At 44.1% G+C, this 19,702-nt stretch overlaps 1 protein-coding gene across 1 annotated transcript in view; it reads right to left on the bottom strand.

Annotated features, from left to right (window-relative positions):
• zgc:136858 (uncharacterized protein LOC678543 homolog) overlaps window positions 1–19,702 on the bottom strand; it is a 24,462-nt gene continuing 4,760 nt past the window's right edge. Inside the window, 20 exon segments of the mRNA XM_065022327.1 lie at window positions 1–514; window positions 599–681; window positions 799–965; window positions 1,250–1,387; window positions 1,961–2,075; window positions 2,465–2,593; window positions 2,809–2,903; window positions 4,644–4,707; window positions 4,810–4,869; window positions 5,018–5,046; window positions 5,049–5,156; window positions 5,370–5,455; window positions 6,219–6,339; window positions 6,530–6,656; window positions 6,839–6,945; window positions 7,352–7,463; window positions 7,565–7,739; window positions 8,246–8,360; window positions 8,499–8,587; window positions 8,716–8,801. Coding sequence (XP_064878399.1) covers window positions 313–514; window positions 599–681; window positions 799–965; window positions 1,250–1,387; window positions 1,961–2,075; window positions 2,465–2,593; window positions 2,809–2,903; window positions 4,644–4,707; window positions 4,810–4,869; window positions 5,018–5,046; window positions 5,049–5,156; window positions 5,370–5,455; window positions 6,219–6,339; window positions 6,530–6,656; window positions 6,839–6,945; window positions 7,352–7,463; window positions 7,565–7,739; window positions 8,246–8,360; window positions 8,499–8,587; window positions 8,716–8,726 — 2,133 coding nt within the window. The 5' untranslated portion in view covers window positions 8,727–8,801 and the 3' untranslated portion in view covers window positions 1–312.

The following is a 19,702-nucleotide window of genomic DNA, read 5'->3' on the forward strand; positions in this document are numbered from 1 at the left end:
TCGAAGCATTAAAGTATTTTATTGAAAATTATGACAAAATGTATACAAATTAACAGCATCAGGGGTGTCAAACAATCACATAATGGAAAGCTAGACAGTCAGGGAGCATAATAAATTCCCAAAACGATGGACAATATTTAGCAAATTTTGACAGTGATGAAATATAACCAATTTTCAGTGCAGCTCTCTGGACCTCGATGAAGACCAAATGCAGCCCATTCGATAAAATGAGTTTGACACCCCTGAACTAAACATTGAAAAGTTATGTTGATGGTTGAACAAGATAATAACATAATAGTAATGGATCTTTCTTCATTCCTCCATCCACAGGAGGTTGGGTTGAGGCCACGATTGGGGTGGTTGGAACTTGTTTGGGTCCACAGAGTCTGTGGTCAGAGTGGTGCAGACGGGATGTGGGGAGGCCAGTGACAGGCGTGCTGCCAGGAGCCCCATCCTAACACAGCTGTGAGTGTCTCTGCTCTGGAACATACCAGCCAATATCCCACCTGCAAGACTGAGGAGGGAAGAGAGGGGTGTGTGGGAAACCAACATTCACCTATGGAGATTTATTTTTTTAAATCCCTAGATAGCTACCGACCTATCTCCGGCTCCTGAGACATTCACCATTTTGGCTGCGGTCTGAGCCAGAGCAGAGTAGTGGACGGCACATAGCCGACCCTTCTGGAAAACAAAAAAACATCATCACCATAATGTTCGGAGATATAACACATATATATATATATATATATATATATATATATATATATATATACACACACACACATAGTATCATCTTACCCTTGTTCCTCTCCTAGGCTGCAGGTCTACAGACCCAGCGTTATGTTCTCCACACAGCAGCACTCCCATGGCCCCCAGGGTCACCACCACACACTGCAGGTGGTCCAGCAGGGGGCGTGCGAGAACCATGGCACAGCTTAGCACTTCCTCCACAGAGCTAGGTAGCACTGACACCACAAGACAAGATCTCATCCTCATTAATCAGACAGGAGTTTGTGCATGATGATGAGCTTTCAAACAAAGACTTCATAGTGTGTGCATTACCTATTATACTAGCCCGGACTCAGATCTGTTTGTGATGTCTTGCGAAGTGTCAACTCCTATGGTCACTGTTACACCAAGCATAGGAGTTGGCTCCACAGCACAAAGATAGCTGCGTCCAGGCTAATTACATATTATATACAGTAGGCTCCAGAAATGATCTCAGTGCAGGAATGACTGATTATCATACCTGCAGGTGTCAGGAGGCCCAATGCCTTGTTCATGGTACACAGCTCAGCCAGGTTGGGGGAAGTGTAGGCCAGGGCTTTCCAGCTGTCTGACAGGAAAGGCTTGCAGGCCTTGTCACAATCAGTTGGCTCATACCACACTGCAACACAAGTTTATCACATCAGGGTCTGTATTCATATAGCGTCTCAGAGAGGGAGTGCTGATATAGGATCGTTTTGCCTTTTTAGATCATAATGAAAAGGATGACGTGGGGAGGGAGGACCTGATCCTAGATCATAATGAAAAGGATGACGTGGGGAGGGAGGACCTGATCCTAGATCATAATGAAAAGGATGACGTGGGGAGGGAGGACCTGATCCTAGATCATAATGAAAAGGATGACGTGGGGAGGGAGGACCTGATCCTAGATCATAATGAAAAGGATGACGTGGGGAGGGAGGACCTGATCCTAGATCATAATGAAAAGTATGACGTGGGGAGGGAGGACCTGATCCTAGATCATAATGAAAAGGATGACGTGGGGAGGGAGGACCTGATCCTAGATCATAATGAAAAGGATGACGTGGGGAGGGAGGACCTGATCCTAGATCAGCACTCCTACACAGATTCTTTGTGAATATGGGCCCTGATCACACAGCGATGCACTGATGGTAAGAAAATGGTGATTGATCACTATTGATGACTGTCAAAGCGTTCAGCTCTATATGCTAACCTGGCACTGCATGCTTCTTGGCGACAGAGCAAACATAGTTGATGGTGGAGACGGGTATATTGCCGTCCAGACACATGAGAGAGGCTGCTGAGAGCTTCTCCTCAAACTGGGACACCTGTATGTAGAGATGGGCAAAGTTGTTATTTTTCAGTGCTATTCTATAAAAAACACAATAATGAACAAGAACATTAGATATGTGTACTTTTATGTGTAGTAAATCAGAGTATTTTTACAGTTTAAATGTAGATGAAGTACCTGCTTCAGAAATATTTATTTTTATTAAACCTTTATTTAACTAGGCAAGTCAGTTACATTTTCAATGGTGGCCTACCCCAGCCAAACTTGGACGAAGCTGAACCAATTGTGCGCCGACCTATGGGAATCCCAATCACGGCTGGTTGTGATACAGCCCGGAATCGAACCAGGGTCTGTAGTGACCCCTTCAAGCCCTGAGATGCAGTGCCTTAGACCGCTACGTCACTTGGGAGCCCCAGAAATACTCACATACTGCTCTGTGATTTGCTGGTGAATGTCCATGTCGCCTAATCCCAGACTCAGATCTCCGCTCTCAGTGATTACGGCACAATAAGTGGCGGTCCGCTGCTCCTTAAGCACAGCAACACCACTGGTGTTCTAAAGGAAAATCAAAAGAGGAAAGCATGTCATGACAGAATACTATGGGAGAGAGGGATTCATTCCGCTTTGCACATGGTCATAACATTCAGTTGTTACCACATATTAAAAGCCCGATTTAGAGTTGAGATAAGTAACTCACACAACTCTGATTTGAATGGAAACGTGCTGATCTCAACTCAGAACACCTCTCTAAATCTTCTCCACATACATACCATGTGCCGACAGTAGTTCAGCACAGCATCACTGTGAGAGTCAGTTCCAATAGCTGAGATGAAGAGAGGTCTTTGGCCCATTCTGCTCAGAGAGTCTGGTGGGTAAAATATCACACAAGAAGTCAACATTAAACTGTTTCACTCAATGTAAAAGGTTCATTAACCTTTTTTTCCACATATAGGAGCTATGTAGACATAATTGCACATTATAAACTGGTGGTTTGAGCCCTGAATGCTGAAATCAAATCAAACTTTATTTGTCACATGCACCAAATACAACAAGTGTAGACCTTACCGTGAAATGCTTACTTAGAAGCCCTTAACCAACAGTGCAGTTCAAGAAAGAGTTACGAAAATATTTACCAAGTAGACTAAAGTAAAAAATAATAAAAAGTAACACAGTAGGCCCCCCGGGTGGCGCAGTGGTCTCGGGCACTATATGTGCCACCAGAGACTCTGGGTTCGCGCCCAGGCTTTGTCGCAGCCGGCCGCGACCGGGAGGTCTGTGGGGCGACGCACAATTGGCCTAACGTCGTCCGGGTTAGGGAGGGTTTGGCCGATAGGGATATCCTTGTCTCATCGCGCACTAGCAAATCCTGTGGCGGGCCAGGTGCAGTGCACGCTAACCAGGTCACCAGGTGCATGGTGTTTCCTCCAACACATTGGTGCAGCGGGGGGTCAATGTAAATAGTCTGGTAAATAGTCCGGTGGCCATTTGATTAATTGCTCAGCAGTCTTATGGCTTGGGGGTAGAAGCTGTTAGGGAGCCTTTTGGACCTAGACTTGGCGCTCCGGTACCGCTTGCCGTGTGGTAGCAGAGAAAAACAGTCTATGACTTGGGTGACTGGAGTCTCTGACAATTTTTAGGGCTTTCCTCTGACACCGCCTAGTATATAGGTCCTGGATGGCAGGAATCTCGGCCCCTGTGATGTCCTGGGCCATTCTCACTACCCTCTGTAGCGCCTGATGCTATGCCAGGCGGTGACCCAACCGGTCAGGATGCTCTCGATGGTGCAGCTGTATAACTTTAAGGATCTGGGGACCCATGGCAAATGTTTTCAATCTCCTGAGGGGGAAAAGGTGTTGTCGTGCCCTCGTCATGACTGTCTTGGTGTGTTTGGACCGTGATAGTTCATTGGTGATGTGGACACCAACGAACTTGAAACTCTCGACCCACTCCACTACAGCCCCGTCGATGTTAATGGGGGCCTGTTCAGCCCGCCTTTTCCTGTAGTCCATGATCATCTCCTTTGTCTTGCTTACATTGAGGGAGAGGTTGTTGTCCTGGCACCACACTGCCAGGTCTCTGACCTCCTACCACTGTTGTGTCGTCAGCAAACTTAATGATGGTGTTGGAGTCGTGTTTAGCCATGCAGTCGTTGGTAAATGGGGAGTACAGGAGGGGACTAAGCACGCACCCCTGAGGGGCCCCAGTGTTGAGGATCAGCATGGCAGACATGTTGTTGCCTACCCTTACCAACGGGGGGCGGCCCGTCAGGAAGTCCAGTATCCAGTTGCAGAGGAAGGTGTTTAGTCCCAGGGTCATTGACTTAGTGATGAGTTTAGTGGGCACTACTGTGTTGTACGCCGAGCTGTATTCAATGAACAGCATTCTATGACAAAACATGTATTTGTACTGCTCTAATTACGTTGAGAACCAGTTTATAAACGCAATAAGGCACCTTGGGGGTTTGTGATATATGGCCAATATACCACGGCTAAGGGCTGTGTCCAGGCACTCCGCGTTGAGTGGTGCATAAGAACAGCCCTTAGCCGTGGTATATTGGCCATATACTACAAACCCCCGAGGTGCCTTATTGCTTTAAATAACTAACCAGCAAGGTTCTTTCCTACTCCACCAAATGACTGGCAGACACTTCCAGGATTCGTCTGTCCAAACTGTTGAGCAATCAAAAAAAAACATGTGTCATTGACATCAATTGAATATTCCAGACATGCAGTAGTAGATGCTTGACATTAGCAGAGTTTGTGTGAACGTACCACTAGCTTATCTGTTTTCCCCTTGGCAATAAAATCCACATTCACACCACCTATGACAACCTGCGATGAAAGAGCCAGTGTTATTGTACACTAAGCATGTTACACACTGTCCATCAAGCTAAAACTAGAGTAAGAACAATGATGTGCTCTGCAAGACAAGAGTGATTGGTTCACGTGTATTGATGATGAACATATGACTAGTACTCACAATGTTTGGCTGAGAGTCCGAATCTTTTCTCTCTCCTTTCCGTGAGGAGCAGGTGTCCAAGTCTTCTTCTGCATTCGTTTAGACAGTGCACAGGCTATCTGACTGCCTACCCTGGCATTATTATGAATGAGAGCGATATCTTTGGGAATATCAAATTAAGGGACCTTAATGTAATGATGATACAAACATTCAGTTATACATCGATAAAACAAGTTATAAAAACCACAATTATGTCAGATTATTATCATTTTTTAAAACATTTTCTTACACTAAGAATGACTCTGATATGATCCCTCCCTCTCTCTCTGCAGCGTGGTTTTCTCACACCACGTTATTGATCAGAGAAGGATACTAGCCTGGAGGGACTTTCCTCGGGTCAGTTCGTTGACCTTTTGAAGAACGAAGGGCGTCAAATCCCTTCCTCTGATACCTTTAACACTACAGGGGAAATACGTACGAAGGAAACAGAGTTAAATCGTGTGCCTGAGGTGAAATGCTGATATTTTTCTTGTCATATCAAGGCAACCAAACAGGAACTCTGATAAGCAACTTCCTGTGTTGTCAGTCATACAAGCGGCTATCTAGAGATCAGGAAATAACTGTTCAGAAAACTACACCAGCACAGACAGACCATGAAAAGTTCTCAATAAATAGGGGTTTATAGCAATACCTTAGTAGGCTAAAAAAACATGAGCTGGCGCACACCCAGAAAAATGTGTTTGTGTGGAGGTGCTGACTAACGGCGAATAAACTATAAACTATGAAAATAAAGAAAGTCGCACAATCCATATATAAACACCCAGAAATGTAATGGGTATTTACCAGTAGGCAACATACATATCCAAAAACATGTATTGGGGATTATGAACTGGGTGGGTCAAGCCCTGAATGGTGATTGGCTGACAGCCGTAGTATATCAGGCCATATACCATGGGTATGACAAAACATTTATTTTTACTGCTCTGGTCCGTTGGTTTTTAATAGCAACAAGGCACCTAGGGGGTTTGTGGTATATGGCCAATATACCACGGCTAATGGCTGTGTCCAGGCACTCCGCGTTGTGTCATGCTTAAAGAACAGCCGTTAAGTCGTGGTATATTGGCCATATACCACAAACCCCCTAGGTGCCTTATTGCTTAATTCAACTACAGTCAAGTCAGGTGGAGAGATAATATTATGTTACAATGCAGTGTTTCCTTACTTAGCCTCTGCCAGTGCAGCCTGTATAGCGTTCTCAATCTGTTCTCCAGCTGCTGCATGCTCCTTAGGGATGGGCACAGCCAGCAGCAGGCCACTCTGTAGACCCAGGGACAGGTTACCCGCTGTAGACCAGGGGAAAGAGACAGGTATAGTACATTATGATGCAGTCACAATACATTGTAAGATTTGTCATAAGCATGATATCTTATAATCATGCCTAGATTATCAGCTCAGAATGACCCTGAAATAACAGCAATTTTGAGTCAGCTGGAAAATGTTGCTACTCAGACATAAAATATTGAGCTGCGTCACCAATGAGATCTGCAGCCTCCTCAGCATTGTTGACATGGTAAGGGGAGGTAAACCCACTTTGTTGAGAGAAGAAAGCGGGGAAATTCATGGAGGTCCCAAATGTGGCGACACACACACCCTGTGTCTCCTGAAGAAAACACAATTATTAATCATTATTTGCGATGTAATGGAATCTCTTGCAATGGAATCTCTTGCAATGGAATCTCTTGCAATGGAATTTTCTGGAATGGAATCTCTTACAATGGAATCTCTTGCAATGGAATCTCTGCATTTGTCCATGTATAAAACCATCTAGCAATAACCACTAACCAAGTACTCCAGGGTGCGGCCAATGTCGAGAATGGACTTCACTCCAGCTGAGACCACAGCAATGGGAGTCCTGCCTAGCTCTGTCAGATCTGCACTGATATCCATACCTGAGAAGATGGTCAGTTAACAATTTCAATACATTTTGTTGTTTTCTATTTCTGTAATTTCACTGAGGCTACAGTAGCGTCCAACCAATAACATTTCACTGAGGCTACAGTAGCGTCCAACCAATAACATTTCACTGAGGCTACAGTAGCGTCCAACCAATAACATTTCACTGAGGCTACAGTAGCGTCCAACCAATAACATTTCACTGAGGCTACAGTAGCATCCAACCAATAACATTTCACTGAGGCTACAGTAGCATCCAACCAATAACATTTCACTGAGGCTACAGTAGCGTCCAACCAATAACATTTCACTGAGGCTACAGTAGCTTCAAACTAATTACATTTCACTGAGGCTACAATAGCTTCAAACCAATTACATTTCACTTTGGGATATTGTACTTACTATTCTCTCCATCTCGGTGCACTCCTCCAACACCCCCAGTGACAAAGACATGGATACCGGCTCTGTGTGCTGCTATCATGGTGCCTGAAACCGTAGTGCCACCACAGAGACCCTGGAGAACACACACACACACCAGTAAGCAAGGTATTCAATCTGAATAAGACTGAATGGAGTGGCTTTTCAGTTGTTTGTCCAACCTTGACAGGTGCTCACCTTGCTGACGGCGTAGGGCAGGTCTCGTCGGGACACTTTCAGCGACGTCTTACTCCGTGCTAGGTAGTCCAGTTCTTCTGAAGACAACCCCACATGAACCCTCCCCTGGAGCAGCCCAACAGTGGCAGGAATGGCTCCCTCTGTCCTTACTATGGCTTCTACCGCTTTGGCTGTGCTGAATGAGGAAAAACAGTGACTGTTGAAAGCAGTAACTTCTAATACTGAATTAAGGGCGGCAGGTAATCTAGTGGTTAAGACCGTGTGGCCAGTAACCGGAAAGGTTGCTGGTTCGATTCCCTGAGCCAACTAAGTGAAACATCTGGCGATGTGCCCTTGAGCAAGGCACTAATTGCTCCTGTAAGTCTCTCTGGATAAGAGCGTCTGCTAAATGAGGTAGGTACATGTAAGGTCGCTAGAATAAATAAACTTGATAGCATGGATTATATTTTATATCAGGGACTTTCTGTCTAACAAAGTCCTTCCCATGTTGACCCCACCTCTTTAAGGAATACCTAGGATAGGATAAAGTAATCCTTCTCACCCCCCTTAAAAGACCTAGATGCACTATTGTAAAGTGGCTGTTCCACTGGATGTCATAAGGTGAAAGCACCAATTTGTAAGTCGCTCTGGATAAGAGCGTCTGCTAAATGACTTAAATGTTGACATCTTTGCAGCACATACCTCAGGTTGTGTGGGTATGGCATGCCATGGGTGATGATGGTGCTCTCTAGTGCCACCACTGCTCTGTTTTCTGCCAATGCCTGGGACACTGCCGGGTGGACAAGGAAGAGACCATCTGGAGGGGAGGGGGATACTTTTTTAGAAATATAAAGAATATAAATATTTGAATCCGACTTCAATACTACAATGAGGGTAAGTTCAAAGTCAAGTCTTTTAATATTTTTTTCATTATTATAGCAGGGGCTGACATGACCATTTTTGCATAATCTCCTGTGAAATGTTGTGATGCCACGTTTTAGGAGTTGTGCAGATACTTCCTTCAGCAACTTCAACTCAGAATATCTAAGGGAAACAATGACAGCAGAATACACTGATCAGAATTCAAGAATAACATTTTAAAAACAACAACCAAACTTTTGTCAAAATTGCATATCCAAGTTACAGAACAAAACGTAATCACAGGGAGTTACCTTAATTTCATGATGGAAAACAAAACAGATTTCTCAGCCTTGGATTCCCGGGCATCAAAAGCAGCAGTGAGTAGCCAACCAAGTCACTGCAAGGCACACACAATTCACCCATTAAGTAGATTTCCATGCTCTAGTTAGTTGGGATAAAGGACCCCCCCCCCCTCCCCTATTGGGACACACAGCAGTACATCTACACCCGGAATATCAGTGCTGCCTGCAACATTGTGAAATAAGTGTTTGGTATTCTTATCCTGCTACATTCAAGAACTGATTCAAAATAAAGGTATACTTATTCATATTAAGTCATACTGGTAGAGAAAAACCCAGTCAATTGTAACTTAATAGAACTACTACTTTAAAAATAATTGAGGAAAGGGCTCTGTCAATGTTAGGGTCACATAATGTATAAAGTTCACAAAAAAAAAGGCCTTATTACACATTATAAACTGGGTGGTTCAATCCCTGAATGCTGATTGGCTGACAGCCGTGGTATATCAGGCCCGATACCACCATATGACAAAACATTTATTTCTACTGCTCTAATTACATTGGTAACCAGTTTATAATAGCAATATGGCACCTCAGGGGTTTATGGTATATGGCCAATATACCATGGCAAAGGGCGGTCTCCAGGCACTCTACCGTGCAAAAGAACAGCCCTTAGCCGTGGTATATTGGCCATATACCACACCTCCTCGGGCCTTACCCAGCAAACATGACTGAGCGGGGCCCCTTTGGGGCTGTGAAATCAGCCATCAGGAGGGTTTTAATGTGGCAGGGAAATCATTCCTTTACATTTTAGTTGTGTCATTTGTGATGCTCCAGCAAGATTATTCCATACAATAACATTAAGGGCCATTATGGGTACAGTGGGTGTGAGTGCTGCACTCAGGAAGGGGTCTATGTCCGAGATAAACCAGCTACACTCCACACAGATCAGTTTGAGACAGGAAGATGAAAATCACAATAAAGGACAATCTCCTGTTACCCTGTTGAACATAGGCATAGTCACAACGTTCATTATTGACTACATGCACCCTGTTTGTCTTAGAGTAACTCGGAAGTTGATGTATTTTTAGATGAAAAGGGATTTTTCTTGTAGATTGGGATATCGGGCAGTGAGCGCCACCTCTGAGAGGTTGGTGTCAAATCAGACAGCACATTCCAAGGGAGTTTCAGAGAACCAAGAGGACTGGAAGAAATAGACAGATGGAAAGGAACCGAATTCTGCCAATTCTTATTATACACAGGCCCTGTCGTGTTGCAAGACATCCTTTCCTTCTCCCACTACAGCAACTTCCCTGCCTTGTGCTGTTACTACTGTGGCTATGCAGATGACCTCAAACACTTCCTCAGTGAGTTTGAGAATTTGTATGGCATTGAAGAGTTGGTCTACAAAGTCCATAATCTGATTCCTGGCAGAGGATATGAGGAGGTTTGGGTCCTTAGATAGTTTTCAAAAGGAAAAGACGACACTATGAACAAGTTGAAGAAAGTCTGCCGGAAACCACAATTTGTTCACAAACAAATTAATCACCAAATTACTCGAGAGAACGCTCCCATCCATAAAGAGAACCGATGACAAGAAACATTCTCTGAAAAGAACACACTATATAGAGGCCCAACCATTCCCTCACTCCCTCACTGCACCCAGTTTCTAAAGGCTATATTTGAACAGTTCAGCATTGCCACAACCACTGGGGACAACTGTGTTAAAGGAGACCTGGGACTGGTACAGAACATCCTACGAGATGATCGCACAGGGAGGAGTACATTGATTTCATATGAGATGACAACTTTAAAGCACAGCAGGTTCAACCGTGTGTCCTGCATGTGGTATGACATTTACACAAGTTGTGGGCAATTTTTGGCTTGCAAGTGCTATAAAAATAAATAGCGGTTATAATTACAGCAAAAGTTATGTGAAGCATCTTTACATTAATATTTTTGTGATCTTGGTATGTATGTGAAATCATTTTCTATTTTCACCAGAACAATCAAGCAATACATTGATTTGGAGCCAGCCCCTCCGAAAAGGCAACAGATGTTTCCAAGTGCAAGAGACCTGTGTCCAGTAGTCTGTGCTTCCAGTCCCACCACTACCATTAAGTGTGCCAATACCTTCACCTCCCAGTAACTCTCCGTCTACCAGCAACCCTATGAACAACTCACTTTCTTTGAGTCACCCCCAATCTGCAAGACGCTCTCTGACTCCAAGCAATCCTTTAGTGCCTGCTAGCCACTCTCTGTCTGTAGGCATGTCTTGCAAAATTCTTTGCTAAGACGAAATTATAAAAATAACGCAATTGGGCTTTAAGTCTCGCTGAGTACATGTGGTCAAAGTTTGTGATTAGATGCTTTCTTGTCAGGTATTGATAGTACTTGGTCAATGCACTTGAAGAAATTAAGGACAGACTGACAGCTTGAGAGAGTGGTGTCAGGTCTCTCGATCAAGTAAAGCAGGAGGTCACTTTATCTGACGACATCAGCCTACCCTTACAAAACTATGATGAACTTGATCGCCTGGAACAAAACATTGAGGACCACCAAAGTCTAGGAGACTTGGTAAACTCACTCAATACAGTAATTACTTTCTTACTAATAGTGTCTCTTTCCTTTACACATTTAGCTTTTATTCATTTCCCTTGATTTTAAATGACATATCTGGGGACCATTGGCGGTTATGATGTCCAAGCGATAACAAGAAGGATGATAAGTTATGCTCTGGCAGCTCAACTGGAAAGGCACAAATGACAAAATACCCTTTTACAACCTGGGGCTAAGGAAGGTTGTTGCAGGTACATCTGGTGGAATCTCAAACATTTTCACATTCTTTCGAGCACCTAGACAACTGTGATTTAAATGTTTGAAACTGCAACTGTTTCAACTCCATCTCCGACTATGGCCTGACATGTTAATTATGTACAATATCAATGTGTCGCCATGGGAACCTGGTTGGCTATAGTAAGCATGACATATGCTGCTTATATGTGGGGGGGGGGAGTTTATCGTAGTGTAAAATATGGTTTCTGCCATCTTCCTACTAGACACCCATTGCTTTCTCATGATATATGGCGATCCTATGATCTGACCCCTATATGTCTGTATGCTCTGGGGTCTTCAACTGGACCTGTCACCGGGTCCACAGAGTCTGGTCATCTTCATATTGCATACCACACCCAGTTCACTGTTACAAATGTGATTTTTTTTCAGATACAGTCAGGAAAAGCCCTACCCAACCCAGGCTTCAAGATGCAACAGTTGCAGAGGAGATCAAGATCTGGTTGATGAACTCACGTGACCGTAGTGGAGGACGCAAGGAGCTGTTTGAAAGACATCTGAGGCAACAGACACAAGACTTTGGGGAAGAGTGAGCTCAATACATTTGCTATGTGAGAGCTGACTTGACATTAAACTTGGGTCCAGCAACCAAACGTTTAGACGTGAACCTCAAGGACTGGGCTGTTACGTACCTGTACACAGACAGCCTCCGAGACAAAGTAGTTCCAGTGTTCGTTCTCTCCACCTTTCCGCCCCTACTCTTTCTCCTGTGTAGCAACATCTCAGATTGTCTTGTGCTCCCCTTACTCTCATTCACCCGTCTTGTCTGAGACTCGTCTCACACTAACAGAGGGTATAATTGTGGGTGACTGTGTATAGTTGTGGGTGAATGTGTGGTGCTCACTGCAGAGTTGTCAGTGAGGTGGCCCTTCATCACTCCAACTCACCTGCACTCTAACGGACTGAGAGAGACTAATGGGAGGAGCTAACTACACACTAAGACAAGACTGGTACAGATACGTATCAGCCTAGTCCTTGAGGTTCACGTCTAAACATTTGGTTGCTGGAAGCAAGGTCAAAAATGGGGATTGTGTTTACATTTTAGCCCCACAGTCAACCTCAGCTTTTTCTGATGTGAAAACAGCCTGAGAAACTAAACTGTCACTCTGTCCAGCAGCTGTGAGAGCTATACATGAGAATCATACATTCTGTATACTCTGTCCAGCAGCTGATGTATTTGTAATTGTGTTATGTTATGAAATGTCAGTGTTGTGCATGTTGAAGTTGTAAACTCACTTTGAAAGCATACTTTCTTAATTGAAAATTGTATTGTAATTTTAAGCTAAAGACTCCATTCAATTCCTACTTAAATACACAGAATGTTATGCTTGTTTTTTCTCAGAAGAAATCTTGTATATTCATTTTATTATATTAGCCAATTGTTAGAAAATCTTGCCCTTTTTAATTGTATTTACTTGATATTAACCAAAGACTCCATTCAGACGCTGAGGTACTTACAGTTGAAGTCGGAAGATTACATACACTTAGGATGGAGTCATTAAAACTTGTTTTTCAACCACTCCACATTTATTGCGAAACTATAGTTTTGGCAAGTCGGTTAGGATATCTACTTTGTGCATGACAAGTAATTTTTCCAACAATTGTTTACAGACAGATTATTTAACTTATAATTCACTATATCACAATACCAGTGGGTCAGAGGTTTACATACACTAAGTTGACTGTGCCTTTAAACAGCTTGGAAAATGACTTTAGAAGATTCTGATAGGCTTATTGACATCATTTGAGTCAATTGGAGGTGTACCTGTGGATGTATTTCAAGGCCTACCTTCAAACTCAGTGCCTCTTTGCTTGACATCATGGGAAAACCAAGACCTCTACAATTTCCTCAGAAAAATTGAAGACCTCCACAAGTCTGGTTCATCCATGGGAGCAATTTCCAAACCCATGAAGGTACCACATTCATCTGTACAAACAATAGTACACAAATATAAACACCATGGGACCACGCAGCCATCATACCGCTCAGGAAGGAGATGCCTAGAGATAAACGTACTTTAGTACGAAAAGTGCCAATCAATCCCAGAACAACAGCAAAGGACCTTGTGAAGATGCTGGAGGAAACAGGTACAAAAGTATATATATCCACAGTAAAACAAGTCCTACATCGAAATAACCTGAAAGGCCACTCAGCAAGGAAGAAGCCACTGCTCAAATCAAATCAAATCAAATCAAATTTTATTTGTCACATACACATGGTTAGCAGATGTTAATGCGAGTGTAGCGAAATGCTTGTGCTTCTAGTTCCGACAATGCAGTGATAACCAACAAGTAATCTAACTAACAATTCCAAAACTACTGTCTTATACACAGTGTAAGGGGATAAGGAATATGTACATAAGGATATATGAATGAGTGATGGTACAGAGCAGCATACAGTAGATGGTATCGAGTACAGTATATACATATGAGATGAGTATGTAGACAAAGTAAACAAAGTGGCATAGTTAAAGTGGCTAGTGACATAAGAATGCAGTCGATGATCTAGAGTACAGTATATACATATGCATATGAGATGAATAGTGTAGGGTAAGTAACATTATATAAGGTAGCATTGTTTAAAGTGGCTAGTGATATATTTACATCATTTCCCATCAATTCCCATTATTAAAGTGGCTGGAGTTGGGTCAGTGTCAATGACAGTGTGTTGGCAGCAGCCACTCAATGTTAGTGATTGCTGTTTAACAGTCTGATGGCCTTGAGATAGAAGCTGTTTTTCAGTCTCTCGGTCCCAGCTTTGATGCACCTGTACTGACCTCGCCTTCTGGATGATAGCGGGGTGAACAGGCAGTGGTTCGGGTGGTTGATGTCCTTGATGATCTTTATGGCCTTCCTGTAACATCGGGTGGTGTAGGTGTCCTGGAGGGCAGGTAGTTTGCCCCCGGTGATGCGTTGTGCAGACCTCACTACCCTCTGAGAGCCTTACGGTTGAGGGCGGAGCAGTTGCCGTACCAGGCGGTGATACAGCCCGCCAGGATGCTCTCGATTGTGCATCTGTAGAAGTTTGTGAGTGCTTTTGGTGACAAGCCGAATTTCTTCAGCCTCCTGAGGTTGAAGAGGCGCTGCTGCGCCTTCTTCACGACGCTGTCAGTGTGAGTGGACCAATTCAGTTTGTCTGTGATGTGTATGCCGAGGAACTTAAAACTTGCTACCCTCTCCACTACTGATCCATCGATGTGGATAGGGGTGTTCCCTCTGCTGTTTCCTGAAGTCCACAATCATCTCCTTAGTTTTGTTGACGTTGAGTGTGAGGTTATTTTCCTGACACCACACTCCGAGGGCCCTCACCTCCTCCCTGTAGGCCGTCTCGTCGTTGTTGGTAATCAAGCCTACCACTGTTGTGTCGTCCGCAAACTTGATGATTGAGTTGGAGGCGTGCATGGCCACGCAGTCGTGGGTGAACAGGGAGTACAGGAGAGGGCTCAGAACGCACCCTTGTGGGGCCCCGTGTTGAGGATCAGCGGGGAGGAGATGTTGTTGCCTACCCTCACCACCTGTGGGCGGCCCGTCAGGAAGTCCAGTACCCAGTTGCACAGGGGCGGGGTCGAGACCCAGGGTCTCGAGCTTGATGACGAGCTTGGAGGGTACTATGGTATTGAATGCCGAGCTGTAGTCGATGAACAGCATTCTCACATAGGTATTCCTCTTGTCCAGGTGGGTTAGGGCAGTGTGCAGTGTGGTTGAGATTGCATCGTCTGTGGACCTATTTGGGCGGTAAGCAAATTGGAGTGGGTCTAGGGTGTCAGGTAGGGTGGAGGTGATATGGTCCTTGACTAGTCTCTCAAAGCACTTCATGATGACGGAAGTGAGTGCTACGGGCGGTAGTCGTTTAGCTCAGTTACCTTAGCTTTCTTGGGAACAGGAACAATGGTGGCCCTCTTGAAGCATGTGGGAACAGCAGACTGGTATAGGGATTGATTGAATATGTCCGTAAACACACCGGCCAGCTGGTCTGCGCATGCTCTGAGGGCGCGGCTGGGGATGCCGTCTGGGCCTGCAGCCTTGCGAGGGTTAACACGTTTAAATGTCTTACTCACCTCGGCTGCAGTGAAGGAGAGACCGCATGTTTTCGTTGCAGGCCGTGTCAGTGGCACTGTATTGTCCTCAAAGCGGGCAAAAAGTGATTTAGTCTGCCTGGGAGCAAGACATCCTGGTCCGTGACTGGGCTGGGTTTCTTCTTGTAGTCCGTGATTGACTGTAGACCCTGCCACATGCCTCTTGTGTCTGAGCCATTGAATTGAGATTCCACTTTGTCTCTGTACTGACGCTTAGCTTGTTTAATAGCCTTGCGGAGGGAATAGCTGCATTGTTTATATTCGGACATATTACCAGACACCTTGCCCTGATTAAAAGCAGTGGTTCGCGCTTTCAGTTTCACGCGAATGCTGCCATCAATCCACGGTTTCTGGTTTGGGAATGTTTTTATCGTTGCTATGGGAACGACATCTTCGACGCACGTTCTAATGAACTCGCACACCGAATCAGCGTATTCGTCAATATTTCCATCTGACGCAATACGAAACATGTCCCAGTCCACGTGATGGAAGCAGTCTTGGAGTGTGGAGTCAGCTTGGTCTGACCAGCGTTGGACAGACCTCAGCGTGGGAGCCTCTTGTTTTAGTTTCTGCCTGTAGGCAGGGATCAGCAAAATGGAGTCGTGGTCAGCTTTTCCGAAAGGGGGGGCGGGGCAGGGCCTTATATGCGTCGCGGAAGTTAGAGTAACAATGATCCAAGGTTTTACCACCCCTGGTTGCGCAATCGATATGCTGGTAAAATTTAGGGAGTCTTGTTTTCAGATTAGCTTTGTTAAAATCCCCAGCTACAATGAATGCAGCCTCCGGATAAATGGTTTCCAGTTTGCAAAGAGTTAAATAAAGTTCGTTCAGAGCCATCGATGTGTCTGCTTGGGGGGGGATATATACGGCTGTGATTATAATCGAGGAGAATTCTCTTGGAAGATAATGCGGTCTACATTTGATTGTGAGGAATTCTAAATCAGGTGAACAGAAGGATTTGAGTTCCTGTATGTTTCCTTCATCACACCATGTCTCGTTAGTCATGAGGCATACGCCCCCGCCACTCTTCTTACCAGAAAGATGTTTGTTTCTGTCGGCGCGATGCGTGCTCCTAAACCGCCATAAAAAAGCCTGACTATGGTTTGCAACTGCACATGGGGACAAAGATCGTACTTTTTGGAGAAATGTCCTCTGGTCTGATGAAACAATAATAGATCTGTTTGGCCATAATGACCATCGTTATGTTTGGAGGAAAAGGGGGAGGCTTGCAAACCAAAGAACACCATCCCAACTGTGAAGCACAGGGGTGGCAGCATCATGTTGTGGGGGTGCTTTGCTGCAGGAGGGACTGGTGCACTTCACAAAATAGATGGCATCATGAAGAGGGAAATTATGTGGATATATTGAAGCAACATCTCAAGAGATCAGGTTAAAGCTTGGTCGCAAATGGGTCTTCCAAATGGACAATGACCCCAAGCATACTTCCAAAGTTGTGGCAAAATGGCTTAAGGACAACAAAGTCAAGGTATTGAGTGGCCATCACAAAGCCCTGACCTCAACCTATAGAAAATTTGTGGGCAGAACTGTAAAAGCATGTGCGAGCAAGGAGGCCCTCAAACCTGATTCAGTTACACCAGCTCTGTCAGGAGGAATGGGCCAAAATTCACCCAATTTATTGTGGGAAGCTTGTGGAAGGCTACCCAAAACGTTTGACCCAAGTTAAACAATTTAAAGGCAATGCTACCAAATACTAATTGAGTGTATGTAAACTTCTGACCCACTGGGAATATGATGAAAGAAATAAAAGCTGAAATAAATCATTCTCTTAACTATTATTCTGACATTTCACATTCTTAAAATAAAGTGGTGATCCTAACTGACATAAAACAGGGAATTTTTACTGGATTAAATTTCAGGAAGTGTGAAAAACTGAGTTTAAATGTATTTGGCTAAGGTGTATGTAAACTTTAGACTTCAACTGTAACTGTTATTTAATATTGACAAATCTATTGAATTTGAACATGTGGTATTTGTTTATTACATTTTTTGGAACTTAAAATATTGATTTTATACCTCCAGAATTAACAGGTTTAATGCAGCTGTTTGGGTAGAATGCTTGTAATATTTAGGAATTTATCACTAGGCCATCAAACTTTCATTTGGACTGTAATTGGCCCAATGAGGGCAGGCCAAATAACATAAGGCTTCTTGTGGGCTGGTACTGGGCTGCCCACACTTATTTGGGGCTGAATAAGGGCTGTCAACAATTAGGGGCCAAATATTTGCCCATGAGCAAAAACAAACGGGCCCAGTGCATGTAGCCCAAGCCGGGCCTTTTGTTACAGCCCAAAGTGGACCCCTACGGTGCCAACCTGGGTGAGTTTGCTTAATTATACAAGGAGTGGGTCTAATCATGAATGCTGATTGGTTAAAACTGCATTCCAGCCGGTGTCTATTCCACAAATGACCACTTAAATAATAAAGGCTGAATCGTCACAGTTAGCCTTTTATACTAGACCAGCAGTGATACATTTAAGTGATAATGCCAGAGAAGCCGGTGTTTGGAGGATCTATTGGCACGGTTGTTCGTCGGCCAACGTGCCATTTTTTAACGGGTTACCAACATGTTAAAATGATTGACATATATTCATTAACGTTATTGATTAATTTATTCACACTATTTCACAAGATATAGTTCTGACACATAGGGTTTCTACCCAAATCCGGCTGGTCGTTCGTTCTATTGGTTCGGTTGCCAGAGACGCGACCCAGTCGTTCAGTCTTTATGTTCTATACCCAGTCGTTCAGTCTTTATGTTCTGTACCCAGTCGTTCAGTCTTTATGTTCTGTACCCAGTCTATATGTTCTGTACCCAGTCGTTCAGTCTTTATGTTCTGTACCCAGTCGTTCAGTCTTTATGTTCTGTACCCAGTCGTTCAGTCTTTATGTTCTGTACCCAGTCGTTCAGTCTTTATGTTCTATACCCAGTCGTTCAGTCTTTATGTTCTGTACCCAGTCGTTCAGTCTTTATGTTCTGTACCCAGTCGTTCAGTCTACCCCCTCCTGTGGTTGAAGCGAGCGGTCGCATCTGCACTCGGTCCGCAGGTAGTATTACATTTCATTACATTTCATTATAGTACAACGGTTTGATTTGTCTAATCTTAGCAATTTCTTCTTAGCTAGCTACATAGCCGTCTTTGTATCATAGATAATTGCGTAATTATCGTATTTCGTCGTCCTAACGCAGTCTACACTGCCCTGCAGCTAGCCAGCTAGCTAACGTCCACCGTTAGCTAGTCCACCGTCTACCGATTAGCAGCACAACTATTACACTCAACTGAACGACTTGATTAGTGTAGTGTTAGCTAGCTACATAGTTGTCTTTGCTGTCTTCGTATCCAAGATAATTCTGTAGTTTAGAGTGTGTAGTTTTAGAGTGATTATCTTAATTTACCGAGGTTAGCTAGCCAGCTATTTGTCGTCCTTAACGTAGGAGACACTGCTAGCTAGCCAACAGCTAGCCAACGTCTACCGAACAGAACTTCCGCACTCAACAATCCGGTCGCATTTCGCTTCGCTCCACAGGTAGTATCACATTTTTCATTTCATTTCATTACAGTACAACGGCTTGATTTGTTTGATCGTAGCTAGCTACATAGACGTCTTTGTATCAAAGATAATTGTGTAGTCTAGAGCGATTTCCTAGGTTAGCTAGCCAGCTATTGTCGTTCTTTTAACGCAACGTAACGTAATCAACACTGCTAGCTAGCCAGCTAGCCCCGAATAGCAGCACTGTAGAAACTATTACACTCAACGGAACGATTTGATTAGTGTAGTGTCAACAACGCAGCCACTGCCAGCTAGCCTACATAGTCAACAACGCAGCCTCTGCCAGCTAGCCTACTTCAGCAGTACTGTATCATTTTAATCATTTTAGTCAATAAGATTCTTGCTACGTAAGCTTAACTTTCTGAACACTCGAGACGTGTAGTCCACTTGTCATTCCAATCTCCTTTGCATTAGCGTAGCCTCTTGTGTAGCCTGTCAACTATGTGTCTGTCTATCCCTGTTCTCTCCTCTCTGCACAGACCATACAAACGCTCCACACC

The sequence above is a fragment of the Oncorhynchus nerka genome, linkage group LG9a, assembly GCF_034236695.1.
Source record: "Oncorhynchus nerka isolate Pitt River linkage group LG9a, Oner_Uvic_2.0, whole genome shotgun sequence".
NCBI classification, from domain to species: Eukaryota; Metazoa; Chordata; class Actinopteri; order Salmoniformes; family Salmonidae; genus Oncorhynchus; species Oncorhynchus nerka.